The following is a 21,444-nucleotide window of genomic DNA, read 5'->3' as shown; positions in this document are numbered from 1 at the left end:
GTTTCTAGCCAACCTACCAATAATGACTAGTGGCAATTCCAAATCGAAAGCCCAGATTAAATAGAATGATAAAAATTACAACCCGCTGTCACGTGAGGTATGGTTTGGGAGAGGCCCCTGTTTGTCTAGTGATGGGATATCTGTGGGACATTTGGGCGAAATATCTGTAACGACCTGAGTCCCACTCGCAAGATATTGTCCGCTTTAGACACAAAGTCCTCACGGTTTTGTTCCTCCGAAGGCAGCCCATACTACCCCCAGAAAAGGCCTCTTGCAAGTTAAGGCTTCTCAAGCCCTTATCAACTAGCCCAGGACTCCCCCCCAGGCGATGTGGGACAAGAGACATGCCCCCATTGCCATCCTAGAAGCCTGCCAGGAGCCGCTCCTTGTCCAGGCCCTCTGGCCCCGGCGACCACTCCCCGCCCTCGTCGGACCGGGTCGTTACATTCTCCCCCCCTTTGGGCACAGCATCCCCGCTGTGGCCCCACACGCGGTCGGGAGTCGGCTCTGATACCATTTGTAACGACCTGGGTCCCACTCGTAAGATATTGTCCGCTTTGGACACTAAGTCCTCACGGTTTTGTTCCTCCGAGGGCAGCCCATACTACCCCCAGAAAAGGCATCTTGCAAGTTAAGGCTTCCAAAGCCCTTATAAACTAGCCCAGGACTCCCCCCCTAGGCGATGTGGGACAAGAGACATGCCCCCATTGCCATCCTAGAAGCCTGCCAGGAGCCGCTTCTTGTCCAGGCCCTCTAGCCCCGGCGACCACTCCCCGCCCTCGTCGGACCGGGTCGTTACAATATCCGTATCGAACCTTAGTAACCCATTCAGAGACAGTTTTCCCATTCGTGATGAATGGAAGTGCCTCCTTAGCGTGCCCGAAAAGGAGCGGTGCAACAAAGTATGAGTAACTAAATTTGAATTAGTTGGTCAAAAATAGTTAAACGAGTCAATTTGGATCGGATCATCCTCGACCCAACACAACCCACTATTCGACGGCCCTACGCACGAGTAATACCAATTATCTGGGACTAGTTACAGAGGACCTTGTCCTTTCACTCGCGATTCTTTAGCAAATAGAGCGTGAGTATTGGGCATGAGTAATACCAATCATTCGGATGAATGAAGCACAGAACGGGAGCTTCGACAATCTTAAGGGACTTTAATGCGAGGTGGCAGGTGAGAGGTTGATACATTGCTATCGAAGAGATTAAAGAAGTACATCTCTTGTTGTGAATATAACTATCAAGAAAATGGTTTAGGGTATTTATAGTGAAAGATGATAAATTGCCATTAAACAGGATGGCATGTTAAGATTGACGGATGTTGTATCGCCACGTGTCAAGAGGAAAAAAGTTAGGGACAAGTGGCCCATGCCATAAGGATATAAGTTGATGTTAAGTCCAATAAGAAAATCTTAGGGTTTGACCTCCTTAACTTGCCCCGCACAGTGTGTACTAACTCAAATCTCTCGAAACATCCCAACTAAATTGCGTTTAACTCTGCCACAAATTCAGAGTTGAGTCACTCCCTTCTGTTGGAACATAAAACTGTCACTTTCTTTCTTTGATTTTTCCCCCCACTTTGCTCGTCTACAAAATTACATTTGGAATCATATCGTATTTCGACCGCCAATCATTATTCATGGGCAATGCCTTTCATTTAAAAAAAAGATAAAAACTAAACTTTCCTGCTTGGCTACACTTCACACATTATAGTAATGAAATCAAATTTGGATGTGTTAGAGCCACGCAAGGGCACATTGCTCTTTTCTTGTTAAACAAAACAAATCGATACAATCATGTCAAACCCGAGATTTCCATTTCCTTCAAACATCAATGAGGCAAAATGTGAGATTTTGGTGGAACCACTGTCAACTATTTTAAAAGTTTAAGCTATTAGATGAAGGCGTGGTTTAATACTTAATTACTCTAATAAATCTTAGCTCAACTTAACTCAAATTACCGACTTGGATTTGTTCACAAGAAGTCCAAGGATGAGAATTTATAATCTTCGACAGCTTAAGTTCAATTTTTGTGGTAATTGCTGAACAAATTCCTCTTACACCTACAAATTAGAACATAGGTTAGCCCACAATCCAAAAACTTATTATCATCTATTACGATTGATGGATGGGGACACAGTTTTAAAATCTGATTTGCTTGCACCACTATGATCATCTCCCTCGTTTTGTAATTTTTTTTTTATGAATCTGATTTACCATGGATTATTGGATCATACACATTAGATAAGATGGGTTTCATACAAGATATATCCTTTTGACCATTGAGATTTAATGGATCGAACTTTTTTTTTGGTCGAAGATCGAATTTAGACATGCGGTATTATTATGGTTTAATTCTAGAAACTGACCGTTGCATTTGTGGTACAGTTATCTATTGAATAGAATTATTGAGCGAACTTAGTGCATAAACAAAATTGACTTTGAACCGTCCAAAATAGTAGGCTCAACACGAATGTCTTCAAGTTTTACGATTCAGATTTAGTTTATTAAATACATTTTCATTTAATAATATCTACTTGTTAGACCCTAATAATTGCCTCAACATTGGACTTTTGGGAGTGGCATATGGCACTCTTAATGAGAGCTTAAAATTGTCCAAACTCCGAAGCCATATTGAAGCGACAGAATCCTTGCAGTGGGGAAATGCAAGCGCAGAAAGAGAGATTGAAAGGTGCTCCCTAAACACCTCATGATGATACTTTCAACCAATCTTTTCCATAAAAATTAGAGGAAATGTCAAAAGTTCATAGCACTCGATATTGAATACTCACTGGGTGGTTGGTCTCATGATGCTTTGAAAGCATCTAACATTTTCTCAAACAAACTATTGTGGGTTAGCTGTTGCTAGCTCATTTATTTAATAGATTGGTTAAAACAAAATATTCATTTTTAGAGTATCAATATATGTCACTTTATGTAAGTCCAATTCATCTTCTTATCCATTAGTTTTTTCTGATTGAGAATGAAGAATTTAAATAAAAACGAGAGTAGAAACTAGACATGTTAAATGGATGAGTCGGGTTGGGTTGGGTTGGGTTTGGCTCATGTCAAAAATGGTTCGACCCAAATTGAACAATTAACCCGTTTATGACCCATTTATACCTAATGCAATTTTCTTGACTCATACCCGACCCAACCCATATTGCTAAAACACTTTTATATTTAACTAAATTTAGGAAAACTATACCTAAACTGATATGAGAGTGTGGAGTAAGTGAGCGCGGGTTGAGTGAGCACGAAAAAGATAAGTTGAGTTTAAATAAATTGTAAACCCATTCATGACCTATTTATGACCCATTTATGATCCATTTAACACATATATTATACATATACCCATTTATGATCAATTTACTAATATATGGGTTAAAAAATGGGTTTATGACCCATTTTAACAGGTCTAGTAGAAACTATAAATTGTCAACAATGTTGATCCAAATAATTCAATGTAGGACATTATGTGTGATTAACAATTTAATTATTCCATTTTCTATGAGTCCACATAACTTTTCTTATTTGTAATTTCAATCTCCGAAAGACTTAACTTACGTGATAAAGGAAATGTAAACTATTTATAGCCACATATAGGAACAACTATAATGAGATTTTTTTTTACCAATAGCGAAATTTTCTCATATCATATTTTTTAGTATGCACAAAGCCTAAAACTTCACCAGATTTGAACAAAAGTTTGTTTGCTTGATAATATAAAATATGGGAATCTATAATGCTTCTTTTCAGGAGACTACAAATCACTCACAGAAAAGAAAATTCCTAAAACAAAGAATATGACAAATTTAATACGTAAGGAAGATGTTTAAATCTTTGAGAAATTTGACGTGACAGAAAATCCTCTATATTATAATAAGAAGAATTTAGTGTAATTTTAAGTTTTGATGTGTAATTTCCGTACTTTAATTTTTCAATGTATAATCTAGATAATTTTGAAATGATGCAATAAAGTATTTATTAAAAAAATTAACACATAAATTTACCAATGTTATCCATCATATATTTCTTATCAAAATAATTACTAAAATGATTTGCAAAGGAGTGCAGTGTTAATAATTTTCATTATGTTTTGCCGATTAACCGAAATTAATCATTCAGTTCCTATGCATAACACTGATTTTGTAGCTAAAATGAAATGATGTTTGATGTACGTAGACCGAGTTATGTAAGACCTTCGCCGTTGAGAACAAAGTGGGTATAGGTAATGTCACAAAGTCATGTGGCCCACATAGATAAAAGACGGATGAATAAACCAAAAGGTAGGGTTCTTTAATTAACACGAAAATCTAAAAACTCTGCCGGTAATGATGAAGATGTGAGTTTTTTTTCCTCCCAATTTGGTAGGCTGGCAGCTAAGCACCCATTTAGTTAGTGAAAATATAATGAGTTTCCACTTTTATTTCCCGAAATATGTTTAGTATATGTATCATACATCAAAATTAATACCGAAATCAAAGAAAATGGTTGGCCTTCCTATAAAGGACTAAGCCTTTAACGAAAGCCACCCATTTCATAGAAACTTAACTTCATATAACCCATTTGGTAAAACTTGTATTCACAAAACTTAGAAATATCCAAACCATTTTCGAAAGGAATTCACTTGTACCCTCAATTTACTAAAATTTATTTGGTAAATGTTATTTTAAGTAACCTCATATCACTCTCCGCGTGCCCCCCATTACTCTTTTCGTTCTCGAGACATAGAATGGTAATAAAAGGGAAAAGCAAAATCACAGCTCAGCAAGTGGTAATAATCACTATTTTTATGACTAGAATGGCAATAAAAGGGGAAAGCAAAATCATAGCTTAGCAAGTGGTAACCATCATTATTTCTATGACATCAAGTAACAAAAATGCAACTTTATAAATATGTACTGTAACATCCTGAATTTTGACCCGTTATCGGGACCAATAAAGTGTACATTAATTCTCGTTTGATTTTAGTAAGTCTCGCCCGGACTTGATCAATCACGGGATACTAACCAAATGGGAAAGGCTAAATAGGAACAGGTACGTGGACCCAAGACCCGATCGCAATTGAGCGCCGATTTCGACGAACGTCGAGGGAATATTTTGAACCAATATGGGCCGATCTTAGGAAATTGACGGAATGATATAGTCGGTAACGTACGATCGGATCGCGGGTGACTCCGCACGACCGAAAGTACGCCTGACCAATGAATCCCGATTTTAATCCAAATGATCGCGACCCCCGATGCTAGTGATAATTCCTCTTGTTCTCTCGAAATTCGAGGCCATCACGAGCCGGACACTCCTAGGTCGATACACGTAACACCTAAACAGCCGCCCGTTAGTGAGAGGCCCTAAGACTTCAAAACGAGCTATTTTGATCGCAATATTGAGCCCGAACTTCGATATCAAAATTTCAAGGGTAATTACGACTATTTTGCAAGACGGACGTCATTTTATAGTGGCCAGATAAGTTTGGGACAAGAACGGTCAAAAATTGGAATTTCGACCCCGGAACGAAAAATTACGGTTTTGCCCCTCCAAACTTTTGGACTGATTTTCGAGGGCTTAAAGGATAAATTTTAAGGATCCGACACCATATTATGTCTACCGTGAATATATAAGACCGGTATGGACAAAAATTGAAATTTCGGTCCGGGATCGGAAAATTACGAAAATGCCCCTAGGTCATTTTTGGACAATTCCGAATTTGGTTAATTTTTGGGGTTTAACCAAGGTGAGTTTGACTTAATCCAGGTCTGGTCAGCCTTGGGTTAGTGACAAAGGACCATTTTACCCCTAAATTGTTGGATGGGAAGGAAAGATAGCCATTGGATCAAGGGCAAAATTGTCCAATTGACCTAGATTGAGACACATGGATTCCACTCACACCAAGCTTGACCACATTTGACCAGACCCTCTCTCTTTCCTGATGATCATTCGGCCATTTCCCCCAAAATTTTCTCCCTTTTCCCCGTTTCATTTTCTGCCGTGCACGTTCTGCTCTTCCTGGCACTGTTCACGCCGGAACAGTGTCACCGCCGGAGCTGCTGGCCGCCTACCACCACACGCCACCACCTGTCATCATCTCAGCCCCCCTCGACCTTTCTTTCTCCCCTAAATCGCCACCCACAGCAGCTGTCCAGGCGGAACAGTGAGAGCCACCGCCGGACGCCGGGAGACCTCGCCGGACGCCACTATGCCGTACCCCAAGCACCACCACCCCCAGCCATCATTCTCTCACCTGAACCGCCACCCTTAGCCCGGTTCCAGCCCCAAACAGAAGAAGACCAGCCGCAAATCGTCGTTCCCGTCGTCGCCGTGACCGCCGGCTTGCACCCAGAACGCCGCCGTCGATCCTTACCGCGTGTCGGTGATCGACCGCCCGTTCTCGTCGTCCCGAATCATCAATAGGCGAGTACAAACCCCTAAACCCTTAATTAGTCTAATTGTGTTTCTTAGGGGGTAATTAGGGGTTAATTAAGCTTATTTAGGGCCTAATTGTGTTTATTTGAGTGTGGGATGATTAGGATAGGTCATTAAGGCTTAATGAGGTTGGTTAAGTGTGGTTTAATGGCCAAATGATGCTCTGTTCTGGTACTGTTCATTAAGTACCGAAAATGTGCATATTTGTCTAAGTGTGGCACTAATTAAGTTCAAGTGCTAATGACTTGGAATTGGACATTTTGGGGATTAATTAGGCTTATTTGAAGCTTAATTAAGTGTACTTGGTTGTTGGGTAATTAGGGTTTGAGACTAGAGCCTAATGAGGGTGTTTAATTGTGGTTTAGTGGACAAAATGTGTCCTGCCCTGGTACTGTTCATTCAGTACCGAATTTGTGCAATTTGTCCAAGTTGAGTACTTAGTTGATTCATTGATTAATGGCAAGAATTTAAGCATTCTTGGGGGTTGGTTGGGACTTAAATAAACCCTATTGGATGACCCCACGATGGTGAGATCAACTATCGGAATTGATTTGCTCAAGGCGGGCCCGAGGCGCATGAAATTGAATTGTAACAAATGCGCGGAATAAATGTTAAAATGGTTGGATTACATTGGGAATAATTTGATTGTGCCGAGAGTGTGTTAGATACATTGACTTGGGGAATAATTGTATTCGGCATGTCGCCTTGGGTATCGACACAAATTCCCGAACATATGTTTTGCATATCAAGTTGTGATTGGTTGAAATTGAGTGAAACGATGTACATGCTTGAGTTATATTCAATTGTTGGCCTTCGGGTCGGGCCTACGGGTCGTTATATCCAATTGTGACCTTCGGGTCGGGCCTACGGGTCGATTTATCAAACTGTTGGCCTTCGGGTCGGGCCTACGGGTCGTTATATCCAATTGTGACCTTCGGATTGGGCCTACGGGTCGATTTATCAAACTGTTGGCCTTCGGGTCGGGCCTACGGGTCGCTTTATTTAATTGTGGCCTTCGGGTCGGGTCTACGGGTCGCTTTATTCAACTGTGGACCTTCGGGTTGGGCCTACGGGTCGTTATATTCAACTGTTGACCTCCGGGTCATGGCCTTCGGGTCGTAATATTTGTGGGCCTTCGGGTCGGAATCATTGCACGTAAGTATCATTGTTGTTGAACGCCTAATCTGCAGGTCTTCGAGATATTGTATTGGGCTGTCTTCGAGATATTCTCACGGTTGTGGTAAAATCGACATTTCATATCCCCGGCCATGAATTTTGAGGTCGAGAAGCAGGACCCCTAGCCCGAGACAGAGTCTGAGGCTATGAGTTCAGAGGAGAAGCCAGAGCAGTCCGAGAGTTTTCCGAGACGTTTGGATCTGACCCCGACTGGATACCCTAGGGCAGACCTCAGTTTTAGGAGCGAGGGCCGATACTTTTTTACTGTAGCCCTCCTGTTGTTAGTCCGATCTCCTAGGCCACCGATCCCTTTTTGTTTTAGTGGCCTTTTTGTTGTATCTCCTGTTTAAAAATGAATATTGGCCCCGTTTGGTTCAGCATTCCTAAGGGGCTTTTGGGCTCGAAAGCCCCTTGGGGAAATGCTGGAGCGTTTGGCAAGCATTCCAAATAGGCTTTCGGCCGAAAGCCAGCATTAGGAATGCTTAAAGCTCAAAGCTGGTCCGGACCCAGCTTTGGGCTTTCAGCATTTGGCAAATGCTGAAATCAATTTTTTTCTTCCCAAACTACCCTCATTTATTCTTTAATATTTTGGTTTTGCCCCTTTGTTACTGTTCATCTTCTTTGCGCTCTGGCGAGGGCCGACGACACCGGATCTGAATGGCGAAGGGCTGGCGAGGGGCCAACGAGGTTGCCCGACCCCAACCAACGGCTGCTTGGGTCGCATGACCCTCGCCGGGGGTTGCCCGACCTCAGGCGATGGCCGCCAGCGCCAAATCTAGTTCGCCGGCTGCCGTAGCCCTTCGCCAGCTCCGGCGAAGGGTAAGCTTTTTTTTTTAATAAAAAAGAAAATCCCAAAGCCCTTTGCAAAAAAAAAAATAGCCAAACATTACTTGGGTCAAAGTAGCTTCACAAAGGTTTTTTTACCAAACACCATTTATATTTCTTCAAGGGGCTTTAACCTAAAGGTATTTGCATTCCCCCAAGGCTCATTTGCAAAGTTGAACCAAACGGGCCCATTGTATATAAGTCTTGTAATGAATGTATATATTGTTTTAATAGTTCGTAATTTGTTATCTCTTGCTATTCATGGTTGCTTTTAAATTGTCTGGGTGTATATATATCTATTATATATACGTCGTTTTCGCATGTGGCGTGTTTTCTCTAATTTGGGTTTTCGGGTCGATGACGTAACTTGGGAGCGTCGCACCACATTTCGACCTATACGCGGATGTTCATGCTTCGTAGGGTACGGGGCGTGACATGTACCAACAATATGCATCGTGAAAGTCATACCAACGGATGTAATCAAAGCCCTAAATAATAGGTTCATGGGCTTACAAGGTGTTTTCTATGTCTCCAAGGTAGCTATGATTAGTGAAAGAGGGTTAGACCTCTTTTAATGAATAAAACAACTAAAACCCAAATGACTCCGGTGTAATATCTCCCCCTCTCTCTCTCGTCCATATTTATGCACCATGTGTTTCCAAAGTTCTGCCGCTATTAATAGATCTAATATTATTTCTTGCTGGTACACTAATTTTGCGTGTCATTATATGTTTTTTAAGGGATCATGTGGTAAATTATTATATAGCAAGTAAAAAAGAACTTCTCGGAGCTTAGGGATGAAATTTCGAGGAAGCCACCAAATTTGTTATCAGGCAAAAATTTCAAATAGAGATATGAAGTGTTATCGTTTTCTCAAAAGAGGATTTAGAGTGAATTTTGTTTCAAATAAGAATCTGAATTAGCCATTTAGTCTTAAATAAGGGCCTAACTTGCCGGGGGACGAACAATCCCAAAATCCTTACCCAAAAATTGGTGAGCCTCAATTTTGCCTTTTATCTCACGGAAACTTCTCTCATTTGCTACTCACACCACAGTCGTTGGTAGATGTCTCTTTGTCTATCTGCCTGAGAGAACACAGAAAATGGTACGCCCCAATTCCGGTGTTCTTGATTTGGGCAATGCCTATCTTCAACATTGATGAAGAAGATGATGAATAGGGACACCATGGCTCGGATCAAGAAGAAGATGAATAGGGTAAAAGAGAAAGAAAAATAAATATCTTTGGACAAAATTATCCAAACGGCCGCCAAAATTCGCACGGGAGATGCATACATTCACCGGCCAATAAGTCAAATTCTTATTTGAAATTAAATAATTATTCTGAATTTTTATTTAAGATAAAATTTATTTTAGGTTTTTTTTATAAAGTCGGGCCCCTTTTATGTGTGAGCCTATGGCCTAGAGTTGTTTGTAGGTGGGTGCAATAATTGAGTCCACTAGGACCAGTACTGATCTATACTATTCACTACTTTTGTCGGCCACAAAAAAGCTTGTGTCACTCGGACAGTCCGAAGAAAATGGTACGCCCCAATTCCGGTGTTCTTGATTTGGGCAATGCCTATCTTTAGCAATGATGAAGAAGATGATGAATAGGGACACCATGGCTCGGATCAAGAAGAAGATGAATACGGTTGCCAGAATTCGCACAGGAGATGCATATGTTCACCGGGGGATAAGTCAAATTCCTATTTGAGATTAAATGATTATTTCGAATTTTTATTTGAGATAAAATTTATTTTGAGTCCTTTTTTTTTAATAAAGTCAGGCCCTGTTTATGTGTGAGCCTATGGCCTAGAGTTGTTTGTCGGTGGGTGCAATAATTGAGTTCACTAGGACCGGTACCGATTTATACCATTCACTACTTTTGTCAGCCACAAAAAAGCTTCTGTCACTACAGTCCGATTAACGCGATGGTACGAGTTCTTCAATGAAAAAAAGTCCATGTGTTCACACCTGAAGATGTGCTGGTCCATCCATAAACATCGCCATTTACCAAAGTAGTACAAGAAGTCATGCGTCTCTGTCCTCTACTATAAGAATAATTCAATAAGAAGATCAAGTGGTGAAAGAACCGCCAGGTAAAACACTCTGCCAAATCTTAAGCTAGTACTCTTTGCTGATTGTTATACTCCATCGTCCAATGGCTTCTTCATCGCAATCCAAAGGAATTTACGACGTGTTCTTGAGTTTTAGAGGTAAGGATTTGCGCAACAACTTCATCAGTCATCTCTACAAAGCTTTAGACCAGAATGGAATATACACTTTCATTGATAGTGAGGAATTGAGGAGGGGAGATCAAATATCTCCGGCGCTTATGAAGGCCATCGAAGAATCATGCATCACAATCATCGTTTTCTCGGAGGATTACGCTTCCTCACAATGGTGCTTAGAAGAAGTGGCAAAGATTATGCAGTGCAAGGAGCAAAATAACCTAACTGTTCTACCAGTTTTCTATAACGTGGACCCAAGAGAAGTGAGAAGGGGGAGAGAGAGTTATGGGAGAGCTTTGGATAAGCATGAGTCCAAGTTTGGAAAGGATTCAAAGGAAGTAAAGAGATGGAAGAAAGCCCTTTTCGACGCCGGTAGCTTGTCCGGGTGGCATTTGAACAATGGGTAAGTTGAGTGGAGTTCATAATTTGTGTAAGAAACTAATCTTTACAAGTAAATATAAAGATTATTTGTAAAAATAAAAAATAAATAATCAACACACATTATTTTCAGTCTAAAATGTTAAAACTTCATGGACCAATGGATTGCATTTAGCCCATTTCGTTGGAAGAAGTAAAGAAAGTTCGCAACACCATATACAGGATAATTAGTGTGTACAAGCCATGCAAGGCAATGACATCATGCTTCAGGTATTTAATCATTTTTAATAGAAATTTTAACCATTGTTCAAAGTCCTAAATAGCTCTTTTTGATTAAGCGTGTAGATAAATCACATATAACAGTCAAAAGTAAAAATAAGTAAATTGTCATGTATAAATCAAAAGAACATGAATCACTGGATGATTAAAAGTTGAAACCTAAAATTATTTTGATTGGTGTGGAGTTCTTGGAGTTCTAATTCGACCTGGCGGGAATACATTTTGTTTTGGTAGTGATTATCTAAAAATGTGATGCACTGTTTTGTCATTGTTGGCTGGTGACCGCTTGTGATTTGCTTATTCAAATTACTAAAATGATGCTACAACTTCTTTTTTCATTTTTGTCAGAGATGAGTCAGAGCTTATACAAAGAATTGTGAAGGAGATCTCCACTCGCCTAGCCCAAACACCTTTGCATGTTGCTAAGCATCCGGTTGGGATAGATCGCCGAGTGGTTAAGCTGAAATCAATGTTAAAGCTTGAGTCTAATGATGATGCTATCATGGTGGGATTATGGGGACAAGGAGGCATAGGGAAGACAACTTTAGCAAGAGCTCTTCACAATGCTATTTTTAGACAATTTGAGGGTTCGTGTCTTTTGGCAAATGTTCGAGAAGCTTCAAAAGATTCCAAGGATTTAGTTCAATTGCAAGAAAACTTACTATCTGAGATTTTATCACTACAAAAAAGATTAGCAGTGTCCAGTGTTGATAGAGGTATTAATCTAATACAACATAGACTTCGTCACAAGAAAGTTCTCCTCGTCCTTGATGATGTGGATGACTTGCGCCAATTAAATGCTTTAGCAGGAGAAGGCAAGTGGTTTGGTAATGGAAGTAGGATCATTGTTACTACAAGAGATAAACATTTGCTAACTTGTCATGGGATTGATCAAGATCACGTGTATGAAGTTGAAGCACTCGATGATAGTGAAGCTCGCGAGCTACTTAGCAATCACGCTTTTCCGACACACCAGAAATTAGAAATCAGGATAGATATGGTGGATAGTGTTCTCAATCATGCTAGAGGCCTTCCTTTAGCACTTGAGGTGTTGGGTTCCTTCTTATGCGGTAGAAGAGAAGATGTATGGGAAAGTACACTACGGAAACTTTCTAGGTTTCCCAACAAAACCATTAATGATGTGCTCAAAATAAGTTATAATGGACTAGAGGAAAATGAGAAAGAGATTTTTCTCCACATTGCCTGCTTCTTTAAGGGAAAGCATAGTAATTACATAAAGAAAGTTCTTGACAGTTGTGATTTTGAGACAGCCGTAGGATTTGATATTCTCATTGAGAGGTCCTTGATAAGCATTGAGAACGGACCACTACAAATGCATGACTTGATTCAAGCAATGGGTATAGATATTGTGAACCAAGAATGTCGATATGATCCTAGGAGACGTAGCAGACTATGGTTGTATGAAGATATTCTTGATGTTCTATCAAGCGACATGGTAAGACTTGCAAATACGATTAAATCTTTTGCTTTTTATTTTTGACTCTAATTATTAAAGATGCATGACCTAAAGTGTCTTGTATACAGGGAGATTGTGTTGTAAAAGCCATAGTGTTGGAGCCATTTGAGCCAATAGAGATATGTATCGATCCTGATGCTTTTACAAAAATGAGAAGGTTGAGATTGCTCATTTTGCGGAATGTGCATAATTCTTTCCAAGGTCCTGTATGTCTTCCTAATTGGCTAAGATGGTTTGAATGTCCTGGTGCTTCGTGGATTCCAGAATTTTCCTCTGGCACAAAGAAATTAGTGGGACTTAATATGAGCGAAGGCAATATCACAGGAGTGGTAAAAAAATTTAAGGTGAGCATTTACCTACATAGACATTTGTATTATCTACTTCATTTGTATATGTATATGCGTATTATATGGGCCAGTACACCAAAGGAAGTGGTGTTCCTATGTTTTTGAAACCACTTTTCTATTTTCTTTCAAAATGACGCTGACAACTTGTGTTAGAAATATTTTTACGTGCAGCAAAATTGGCATTTGAAAAAATTAGGCGAACAACTTTATTAGAAATACTCAAAGGAAACAATTTTTGTTCAAAAAATAGACAATACAAAGAAGTTTTATACATATATGTGGAAAGAGAAAGATATTTCAAGATTTGAAGTTTTTGTATGAGGTCATTGCATCAATAGAAAAATTCGACTTTTCAAATTGAAAATGTGAGTGCCAAAAAATAAAATAATCAATTTCACATATCTGTCCATGGTATAATATCTGTTAAATAAGTAATTGAGGATAATTGATGGAAGGAATATAAAAGAAGATTAAAATCTTTTAGTAGGAGATCATCTTTACCTTATATAATAGTATAAATAAAGTTCACACACTTTCTAAACCTAATATCTCTAACTATCGACATTGATATATTTTAAAATCAGATCAAATCTACCTAGTGGAGAAATTCAAAATGCAATTTACTGTCGGTTGTTTACATATAAACTATTTTTATTTTACAAAAAAATTGTATAGTGATCGAACAAAAGGGAAACAAAAATATAACGAGCCTACCCGTTGACATGTATATAGAGGTAAAGACACCCAAGGAGTAGCTGGCTAAGTGGTGGTAGGCCACGTAGTCATCAAGTAATAGATCCTTACTCAATGCACATACCTAAACAGCAGGGATTTGTCCAGCATCAATAAAATTAGATCAGTCAAAAGTTTGAATGCACCATTCTGTAAAACGAGGCATTTTTAATTGCTTAAATAATTTCTTAAGGAGCAGCACTTCTAAGTGGATATAATAGAGTATTTTGTTAGGAACTTTGCCAGTAATGAGTGTTATGTGTGCACAACTACATCAATATAAGTGATCCAATAGGGGCATGCCGCTAGTTTCTTAATAGAAAGTCAAAGCTAGATTTGAATTGAGTATATGAAATTTTTATTATCTTCCGAATGTATTTCAAAGTTGGCTTCGCTGTCTTTGCATGACTTCAAAAAAATTTTAAGTTCATTAATTTTACGCAATTACATTATGATAGTATTTATATCCCCCATTCATCTAGGATATATAACTAAAGCCGGAACTAGCAGAGTCTTCATTCCTATGCTTGCCATGTGGCACCTCACTTTACTTTTGTGGTTGCCAAATGACATGACGTGTGGAATAGTTTTGTCACGTGGCCCACACCCGCAATCACCATGCCGCACTTTACTATATGCTTCTATGGTTGCCACATGCAATGATGCGTGGCGTAGTTTTGTCATGTGAATTACATTCGCATGCTCGTCACGTGACACTTCACTTGAATTTTGTGGTTGCCAGATGCATGATGCAGCACAATTTTATCCCAAACTAATTTTTATCAACTACTAGAGGGTAGATTTGAGTCAAGTGTATCAGTTTGTGATTTTTTTATTAGAAAAAAATTTGTTTTGGGTAACTGTGCCATAGCGGTACAAGTTTTGGATTTTTGTAAAACGAAGATTAATTTGGAGTAATTCTGCATACTGATTTGGGATTTTTAATGGTATTAATTCTAAATTTTTTAGTAATTGTCAAATAAAATTTTATTTTTGAATTTTTTGATGGTGCCCAGTTGCCTGATCTACCGATGCTCCTTCCTTCCTTCCACATGAAGACTAAAACTATTGCGGCCTAAGCATATGTAATTATGACATATTCACCCGGTCAATATAGATTATATAATAGTCATGGATATGCAATTGTGACATATCCATTCCCTGAGAAACCCAATCTCCCCCATGTGTTGTGTAGGCAAATTAATTACTGTTTTATTAATCATGAATATATAAAACCAGGGATAACGTGAATGACATCCGTTATTGAATTACCATCATTTCCCCAGTTTGAGCGAATGAATGACTCCCCCGCCTATGTAAAAACACCCCTTTTTGTCCCTTTCAGATTGTTTATCAAAAGTTGTTTTGCTATTTTTGCAGGACTTCCAAAATTTGAAGTATATTACTTTCAGTTACTGCGAGTCGCTAGTCCGCATCCCTGATATTTCATATACTCCAAATCTCGAGCAATTGAATCTCCCATATTGCAAAAACTTGGTAGAAGCCCATGAGTCCATCGCATATCATGACAAGTTACAGATGTTGAATTTATGGGAGTGCTCTGAACTTAGCATTTTTCCAAATGTGCTCAAGTCAAAAAATCTCCAAGCTCTCAACCTTCTAAATTGCACAAAATTTGAAAGGTTCCCTGATATTCCACATAAACTCGGAGGCCTGGAAGAGCTTTGGTTACTAGGGACTGCTATTAAAGAACTTCCTGCTTCAATAGAAAATCTTGTTTCTTTGGAGAATATGTATATGCATCATTGCAAGAACCTGGTAAGTCTTCCGTCTAGCATTTATAATTTACAAAACCTTATAAACTTGCAAGTTAACTCTTGCACAAATTTAATCGGGTTTCCAAAGTATGAGGATTCAGCTGCTCCCTGCATGAAGACCGGACTTTCAAATTTACTTTGGTTGGACCTTTTTGGATGTAATTTGTCCGAAATAAAGTTTCTCGAGAATCTTTCATGTTTTCCCTCCGTGGAAACATTATTGCTCGGGGGGAATAATATTACTAGCCTTCCTACATCCATCAATAAGCGTGATCATTTGCTCTATTTGAGTGTTAGAGAAAGCCATCAATTACAAGAGATTCCTGAGCTTCCACCACTTTTGAATTGTCTTCTGGCGGATGGTTGCGAATCTATGCAAAATACTGGAGATTTAACTTCATTTCATGATTTTGTCCGTAGAGGGGCGACCATGGCTGATAGTTCCTCACCTGACCTGGTTAGTCTCTCTCTCTCGCTCTCTCTGACACACACACACATCTATGTGGAGTATATGCTGGATTCAGTGTGTGCTTGTATATTGCAATAGGAGAAAATGCAAGTGGAGGCTTAAGAAATGCAAACAAATATGAAGTGAGGTCAAACTTTTTATATCAATGTGCGTTCTCACAAGATAAATTATCCAAAGAATGTTAGAGTTTTTTCTTTATATCAATGTGGTATTCCAGAGTTTTTTTGAGTACCCAACTAATCTCCACTAGATCGGACAATCTCTCCTCTGGCCGAACCCACTAACATTGGGTAATTACCGAGGACATGCAAGTTCATGTTCCTGGGAGTCACATAAAGAAAATGTGCCAATTTGGTGATTTGAACTCGGGCCTTGATTGAGGAGGATAAACATATTCACAACTTGTGAAACCTCGTTAGGGTTAAAGACATATCAATACAATAATGCAAAGTTGGATGGAATAGTGTGCTATGGCTTAATCGTGTGTCGCACAATCATTGGCTCCGTTTTCCTCCCTCAAAATATATTTCGTTAAAGGAAATAAAAAGAGTGTTAATTAAATAGATAACATTTATGTGCTTTAGGACTGTAACTTAAAAAATTCATTTCTATAGTTATACACAAACTTTGTCATTTACTGATTTTTCTTTTACCATTAACTCTTAATTAAAAATCAAATGGAGTTAGAAAACATAGCGGCATAACTAACTTACATAGCAATTAACCATATATAAAAAGGTAATGTACATAAAATATTTAGTTATTATGTAGCCAAGAAAAACTTTATTAACTAATCGTTTTTAGATGGGCATTAATTGATAAGGCTAGATCATATGGTGAACACATAATTTCGAATGGCGTTCTTTAAATCAATTATCATGTGGATGGTATAAAATGAAAACCAATACTTTACAAAAATTAACTGAGAAAGAGAAATGTCGCACCATATAGTCTATATCTTGGCGTAAATAATCAGTATATGGCATTGATTTAAGACTAACAATACCAAGAACAAGGAAAATGTTGCATATATATCATTGGCTTGAATAATCAGTGTTTGCCAAATGCATTGTAATGGAGGTGGCTACTGTACTTTTATGGGAATGATTTCTATCACATGAGACTTGTATATTAACGAAGCAAGGATTATTTGGACCTCTACTCATTTATACAACGCCAGTTCTAAGTGGAATTCACTAGGATTACTTACTAAACTGAAAAATGAATTTTCTATTTGGGTACTGATAATAGACTCAGTATTTTCTAACGGTCTACCCTTATAACAGAATCCTCTTCGTTACCCTCGTTACCTAATTACTCTTCCTAGAGGAGAGATGCCAGAGTGGATCCTTCCTATTGAAGAGGATTCCGTATCTTTCATGGCTTCAAAGGACTTGTATGACAAGTTTCTTGGATTTGCTCTCTATGTCGCTCTCGGTAATGATGAACAGAAAAAGGGAGCCCCTTTTCGGCTTGTACCATGTGTTAATGGGGAGCGTCGGGAATATTGGGTACCACGTTACGATACCTTTTTGTCGGATTCGGATCGTATCTGGCTTCAGTATTTCACACCATCTCAATTGTGGGGAGTAGTCAATTTTGGTCAAATTGATGGGAGTTATGTACAATTTAGCCTTACCATATCGGGTAGAATTGTGAAAAAGTGGGGATTCCGAATAATATGCGTGCAATTAGAGGACGATTTAAAGGTTGTGCTCCGAGACACTCAGCTAATGGATCTAGCTTTACTCTACGAGGTTATTCTTGAATCAACAGATTCAGAAGCCAAGATTTCACTTGTGCATGAAGGTAATTCGATCGAAACAGATCTACAGAAGGACTTACAAGATTGTCAAGTGTGTGCCGAGGAAAAAAGTCAAGTAGTACCAAAGAGAAATCATGAGCTTATTCTCCCTCAAGGCATGCAAACCAAGACTATGTTGACTTCCAATTCGATTGGCAGAGATGAGAATGGTCGTGTTGGCTTGCAGCTTTTGTTGTTAGAGTGATCGAATCTTGCTAAGGAAGTAATTCGTAGGTAAGTGAACTCACTTGGTCTTGTTTTTAGTTTTTCTCTCCCCACATTCTTTCTTTGGGTATTAAACCCAATTATAATATATCTAGTTTTTCTCCGCCATTGGCAAACTTCGAACTCCACCGACGCTACTTTCAGCATCATCACTGCTCATCTTCCATCCGACACCACCAAGCTTTGACTATTGTAAGATCGCCACCTACCAACGGAGGCGACGAACAGAAGTAGTTCTTCCTGAAACAGAGTCCCTAGCAAACGATGGCGATGGAGACCAGCCATTTGAGACGACAGATTATAACTGCTGACCGAAGCCATGGAAACTGATGATGTAGCTTCGGGTGAACGATTCTCTGCAGAGGTTCTGGGCTTCATGCAAGTGGCCATAGATCAGGTAATGCCTAACACGTCTGAATTGTATTAGTTGATGTAATACTTGAGATTTTGAATTTGATTCTATGATGCTACAATTGCCTGGGAACTTGAAGAATGTGTCGTTGAATTTGTTCGAGAGAAGTTGAATAAGTGTTTCGTCGTAAGTTTAGTCTGTGGATGCTTGGTAGTGATTCCATTGGTAATCACTGTTACACGCTGCAAAATCAGCAACAATCCCTAGAAGGTATAGCGTTTCTTTCTTTCTTTTTATAGGTGGCGAATTATTTAAAGAAGTAGGTGAAGTCTAGTTTTGAAGTAAAAATAAGCGAGGGCGAGTGAAACAATGGGAAGTAGGGTGTACATGGGTTGTTTCAGTCCCCCTTTCGGGCGAAAAACTGAGTCAAACTGGGTGCTATAAGTTGAGGACTCCCTCACGGGAAACCAGGCATTGCGGACAACTAGCAGCACGGAAGAGAGAGAGAGAGAGAGAGAGAGAGAGAGAGAGAGAGAGAGGGAGGGTGGTATTTACCTCTCAGCGGGTGATAGGTTTGCCAGGACAATTGAATTGTGAGAAAATTCAATCATTGGGATAGCACTCTGATAGGACTCTGTCGCTAAGTTCTATGAGGCGCTTGAAGAGGCAAAACCATACAGGAATGAAGAAGTGAGATAGCAAGCCACCGAGAAAGGTTGCTTGACAGTCAAGTCCTTTTACCACTCGCCGACTTTGGCAACTAGGGTTAATTGGAAAGCAAATTTACTTGGAGTGTGAGAGTAATATGAACATTGGTTGTGCCCATTGATAACTGGGTAGGTAGTTATTTCTTTCGCCCTGTGGACTATGGATATGAAAAAGAAAAAAATCACGAGAAACACGGAGTTTGCATAAGTTATTCAGTAGAATAGAGACAATGAGCCATATCAGTTTAACAGTTCGGTAGGATTTGCATCTGAATTACAGGATGAGTACCTGGTGATAATCATTGCATGGAAGTTTGTGACCAGTATGTTATATAGGATTTGCAAGATCTTGATCATAACTATGAGACATGCATTCATTCCATTAGTAGCCACATATTGATACCGAAATATTTCTTGCAACTTGCTGATTTTCTCTTGAATTGCCTGTATGCAGGCATGCATGCATGAGAGAATTTCTGACTCTTATCCTCATTTTTTTTTCTCCTAACAAGGAACATGGCCTCTTTGCTTTTCTTATATAAGGCAAAGCTTGCGTAACAGCCTTGAAGTTTCAGTTTGGTAAGATACTAGCTTTCAGTTACTAGGTCCATTTCATATATGTTACTTTATTTTCTAATTAAGATGGTTAGTATTTCAATCTTATGCATGATCTCTGATTGTACTCCTTGATTGAACAGATATGTGATTGTTGAGGATGGGAATGTTATTGCGGCAAAAAGAAACCAGACTAGCGAGACACAAAATGTATGTTGATCATTGCTTCTCCACCCCCTCCAATAAATTTTGGGCAACAGATCTTTGTTATTGTTCTGAATTGGTACCCTCGAATTATCCACTCCTAGTTTATCGTTGATCATTTTATGTTTCTCCCTTAATATTTCTTTAATAGATGATAAAATAATATATCTGATCAAATCTGTCAGTATGTAGAATTTTCCATGCACTATTTGGCTGTAAAGGATTTTGTTCCCGTTACTCTTCATAAAACATGGCTATGGCTAACAATAACAATACTATTGCTTTATTATGCACGATGTTTTGCGTTTTTCATTCGCTATTGTCCTATGTTTGAGACCACATTACGGTCTTTATCCATTGTGAAGTTCCTAACATTGGTTTCTTAGACCGCATGTTAGCTAGACTTTTGGTATACTTAAATGGTATAAAAATGCATTGTGACCATTGTAAGGCCTTTTAAGATGCAATGACCTGTTCCTTGGGCACATTTCATCATACACTGACCTCATTTACACAGAAATTTTAAGCCTGGTTCCGGTAGACATCATCGCCTATCCAATAGTCTGTTTTTGTAATCATTTATAGTCATATGGTGACAATGTACTACTATAAATGATTGTATGGATGGTAATGAGTAGTTTTTTTTTTTTTGGTAATGAGTGGTTGATGCGTAAAATATTTGGTCCTTTTAGTATCTTGTGGAGCTTAATAAAAAAACAAATGCGCCTTGCTACAGAGGTATGTGTAATAATACTGCTCCAAAAGGTGGAGGTGGCTAATCCAATAAGAAGCCTCTTTTTCCATGTGGGATTCTCAGCAACTTCAAGCGAGCAAAACTTGTTAACTTCATGTGGCATATGCCTGGATCAATCTTATATATACTCTCAATCAGTTAACTTGAAGGAGAAAACATCTCCCATGAAATGCATTTCTTAATTATGTTGAAAATACACTAAGAGCAACTGTCTCTTTGACAAATCTCCTAAGTTTCATATGCTTGCTTTGTTTTTCTCCTTGGGCTTGTATAGACAGCAAGACATGCAGAGATGGAAGCTCTTGATGTTCTTCTTGAACAGTGGCAGAGGACTGGATGTTTGGCTGCAGAAGTTACAGAGGAGTTTTCAGCATGCTCCCTTTATGTGACATGTGAACCGTGCATAATGTGTGCTGCAGCATTATCGATCATTGGTACATCTGTTGATCATACTGAAATAAAACTAAACTTTCCTAAAATATGTTTATTCATAAATGATTAGATGACTCTTACCCGTTTTTAGGTATAAAGGAAGTATATTATGGCTGTGCAAATGACAAATTTGGTGGCTGTGGCTCAATACCTGTCATTGCATTCAAGTAGCTCTGAGGCATGCATTACGTCAGTTTCTGAACTTGCTTTTGTTGCTGATTTTGCATCTACATAGATGCACTTTGAAATTGTGACATATGTCAATTGACAACTAAAGCTTACTGGAGG

General features: G+C 38.9%; 2 protein-coding genes across 5 annotated transcripts in view; both read left to right on the top strand.

Annotated features, from left to right (window-relative positions):
• Positions 1-21,444, top strand: part of LOC115694640 (tRNA-specific adenosine deaminase TAD2-like) — a 266,483-nt gene that overhangs the window by 222,461 nt on the left and 22,578 nt on the right. For all 4 annotated transcript variants that reach the window (XM_056307626.1, XM_056307627.1, XM_056307625.1 and 1 more), the window contains exon 11: positions 21,248-21,345. The gene's annotated coding sequence lies outside the window, so the exon portion shown is untranslated. The remainder of the gene's footprint in view (positions 1-21,247; positions 21,346-21,444) is intronic.
• Positions 10,477-19,788, top strand: LOC115662742 (putative disease resistance protein At4g11170). Its single transcript, XM_056307623.1, has 6 exons — positions 10,477-11,066; positions 11,669-12,776; positions 12,866-13,141; positions 15,257-16,111; positions 17,410-18,549; positions 19,724-19,788. The coding sequence occupies exons 1-5, from the start codon at positions 10,594-10,596 to the stop codon at positions 18,130-18,132; spliced, it is 3,435 nt and encodes a 1,144-aa protein (XP_056163598.1). The 5' UTR covers positions 10,477-10,593; the 3' UTR covers positions 18,133-18,549; positions 19,724-19,788.

Source organism: Syzygium oleosum, unplaced genomic scaffold, assembly GCF_021117445.2.
Source record: "Syzygium oleosum isolate NSW1041296 unplaced genomic scaffold, Sole_v2.1 Sole_v2.56, whole genome shotgun sequence".
Lineage (NCBI taxonomy): Eukaryota > Viridiplantae > Streptophyta > Magnoliopsida > Myrtales > Myrtaceae > Syzygium > Syzygium oleosum.
This window is presented reverse-complemented; position numbering and strand designations above follow the sequence as displayed.

What these genes read in the sequence shown, in the direction of transcription:
- LOC115662742 (XM_056307623.1), top strand. Translation starts at nt 10,594, where the DNA reads ATGGCTTCTTCATCGCAATCCAAAGGAATTTACGACGTGTTCTTGAGT. An exon ending in GGGTGGCATTTGAACAATGG is followed by an intron (nt 11,067 to 11,668) that starts GTAAGTTGAGTG and finishes CATTTTTGTCAG; the next exon opens with AGATGAGTCAGAGCTTATAC. An exon ending in ATGTTCTATCAAGCGACATG is followed by an intron (nt 12,777 to 12,865) that starts GTAAGACTTGCA and finishes TCTTGTATACAG; the next exon opens with GGAGATTGTGTTGTAAAAGC.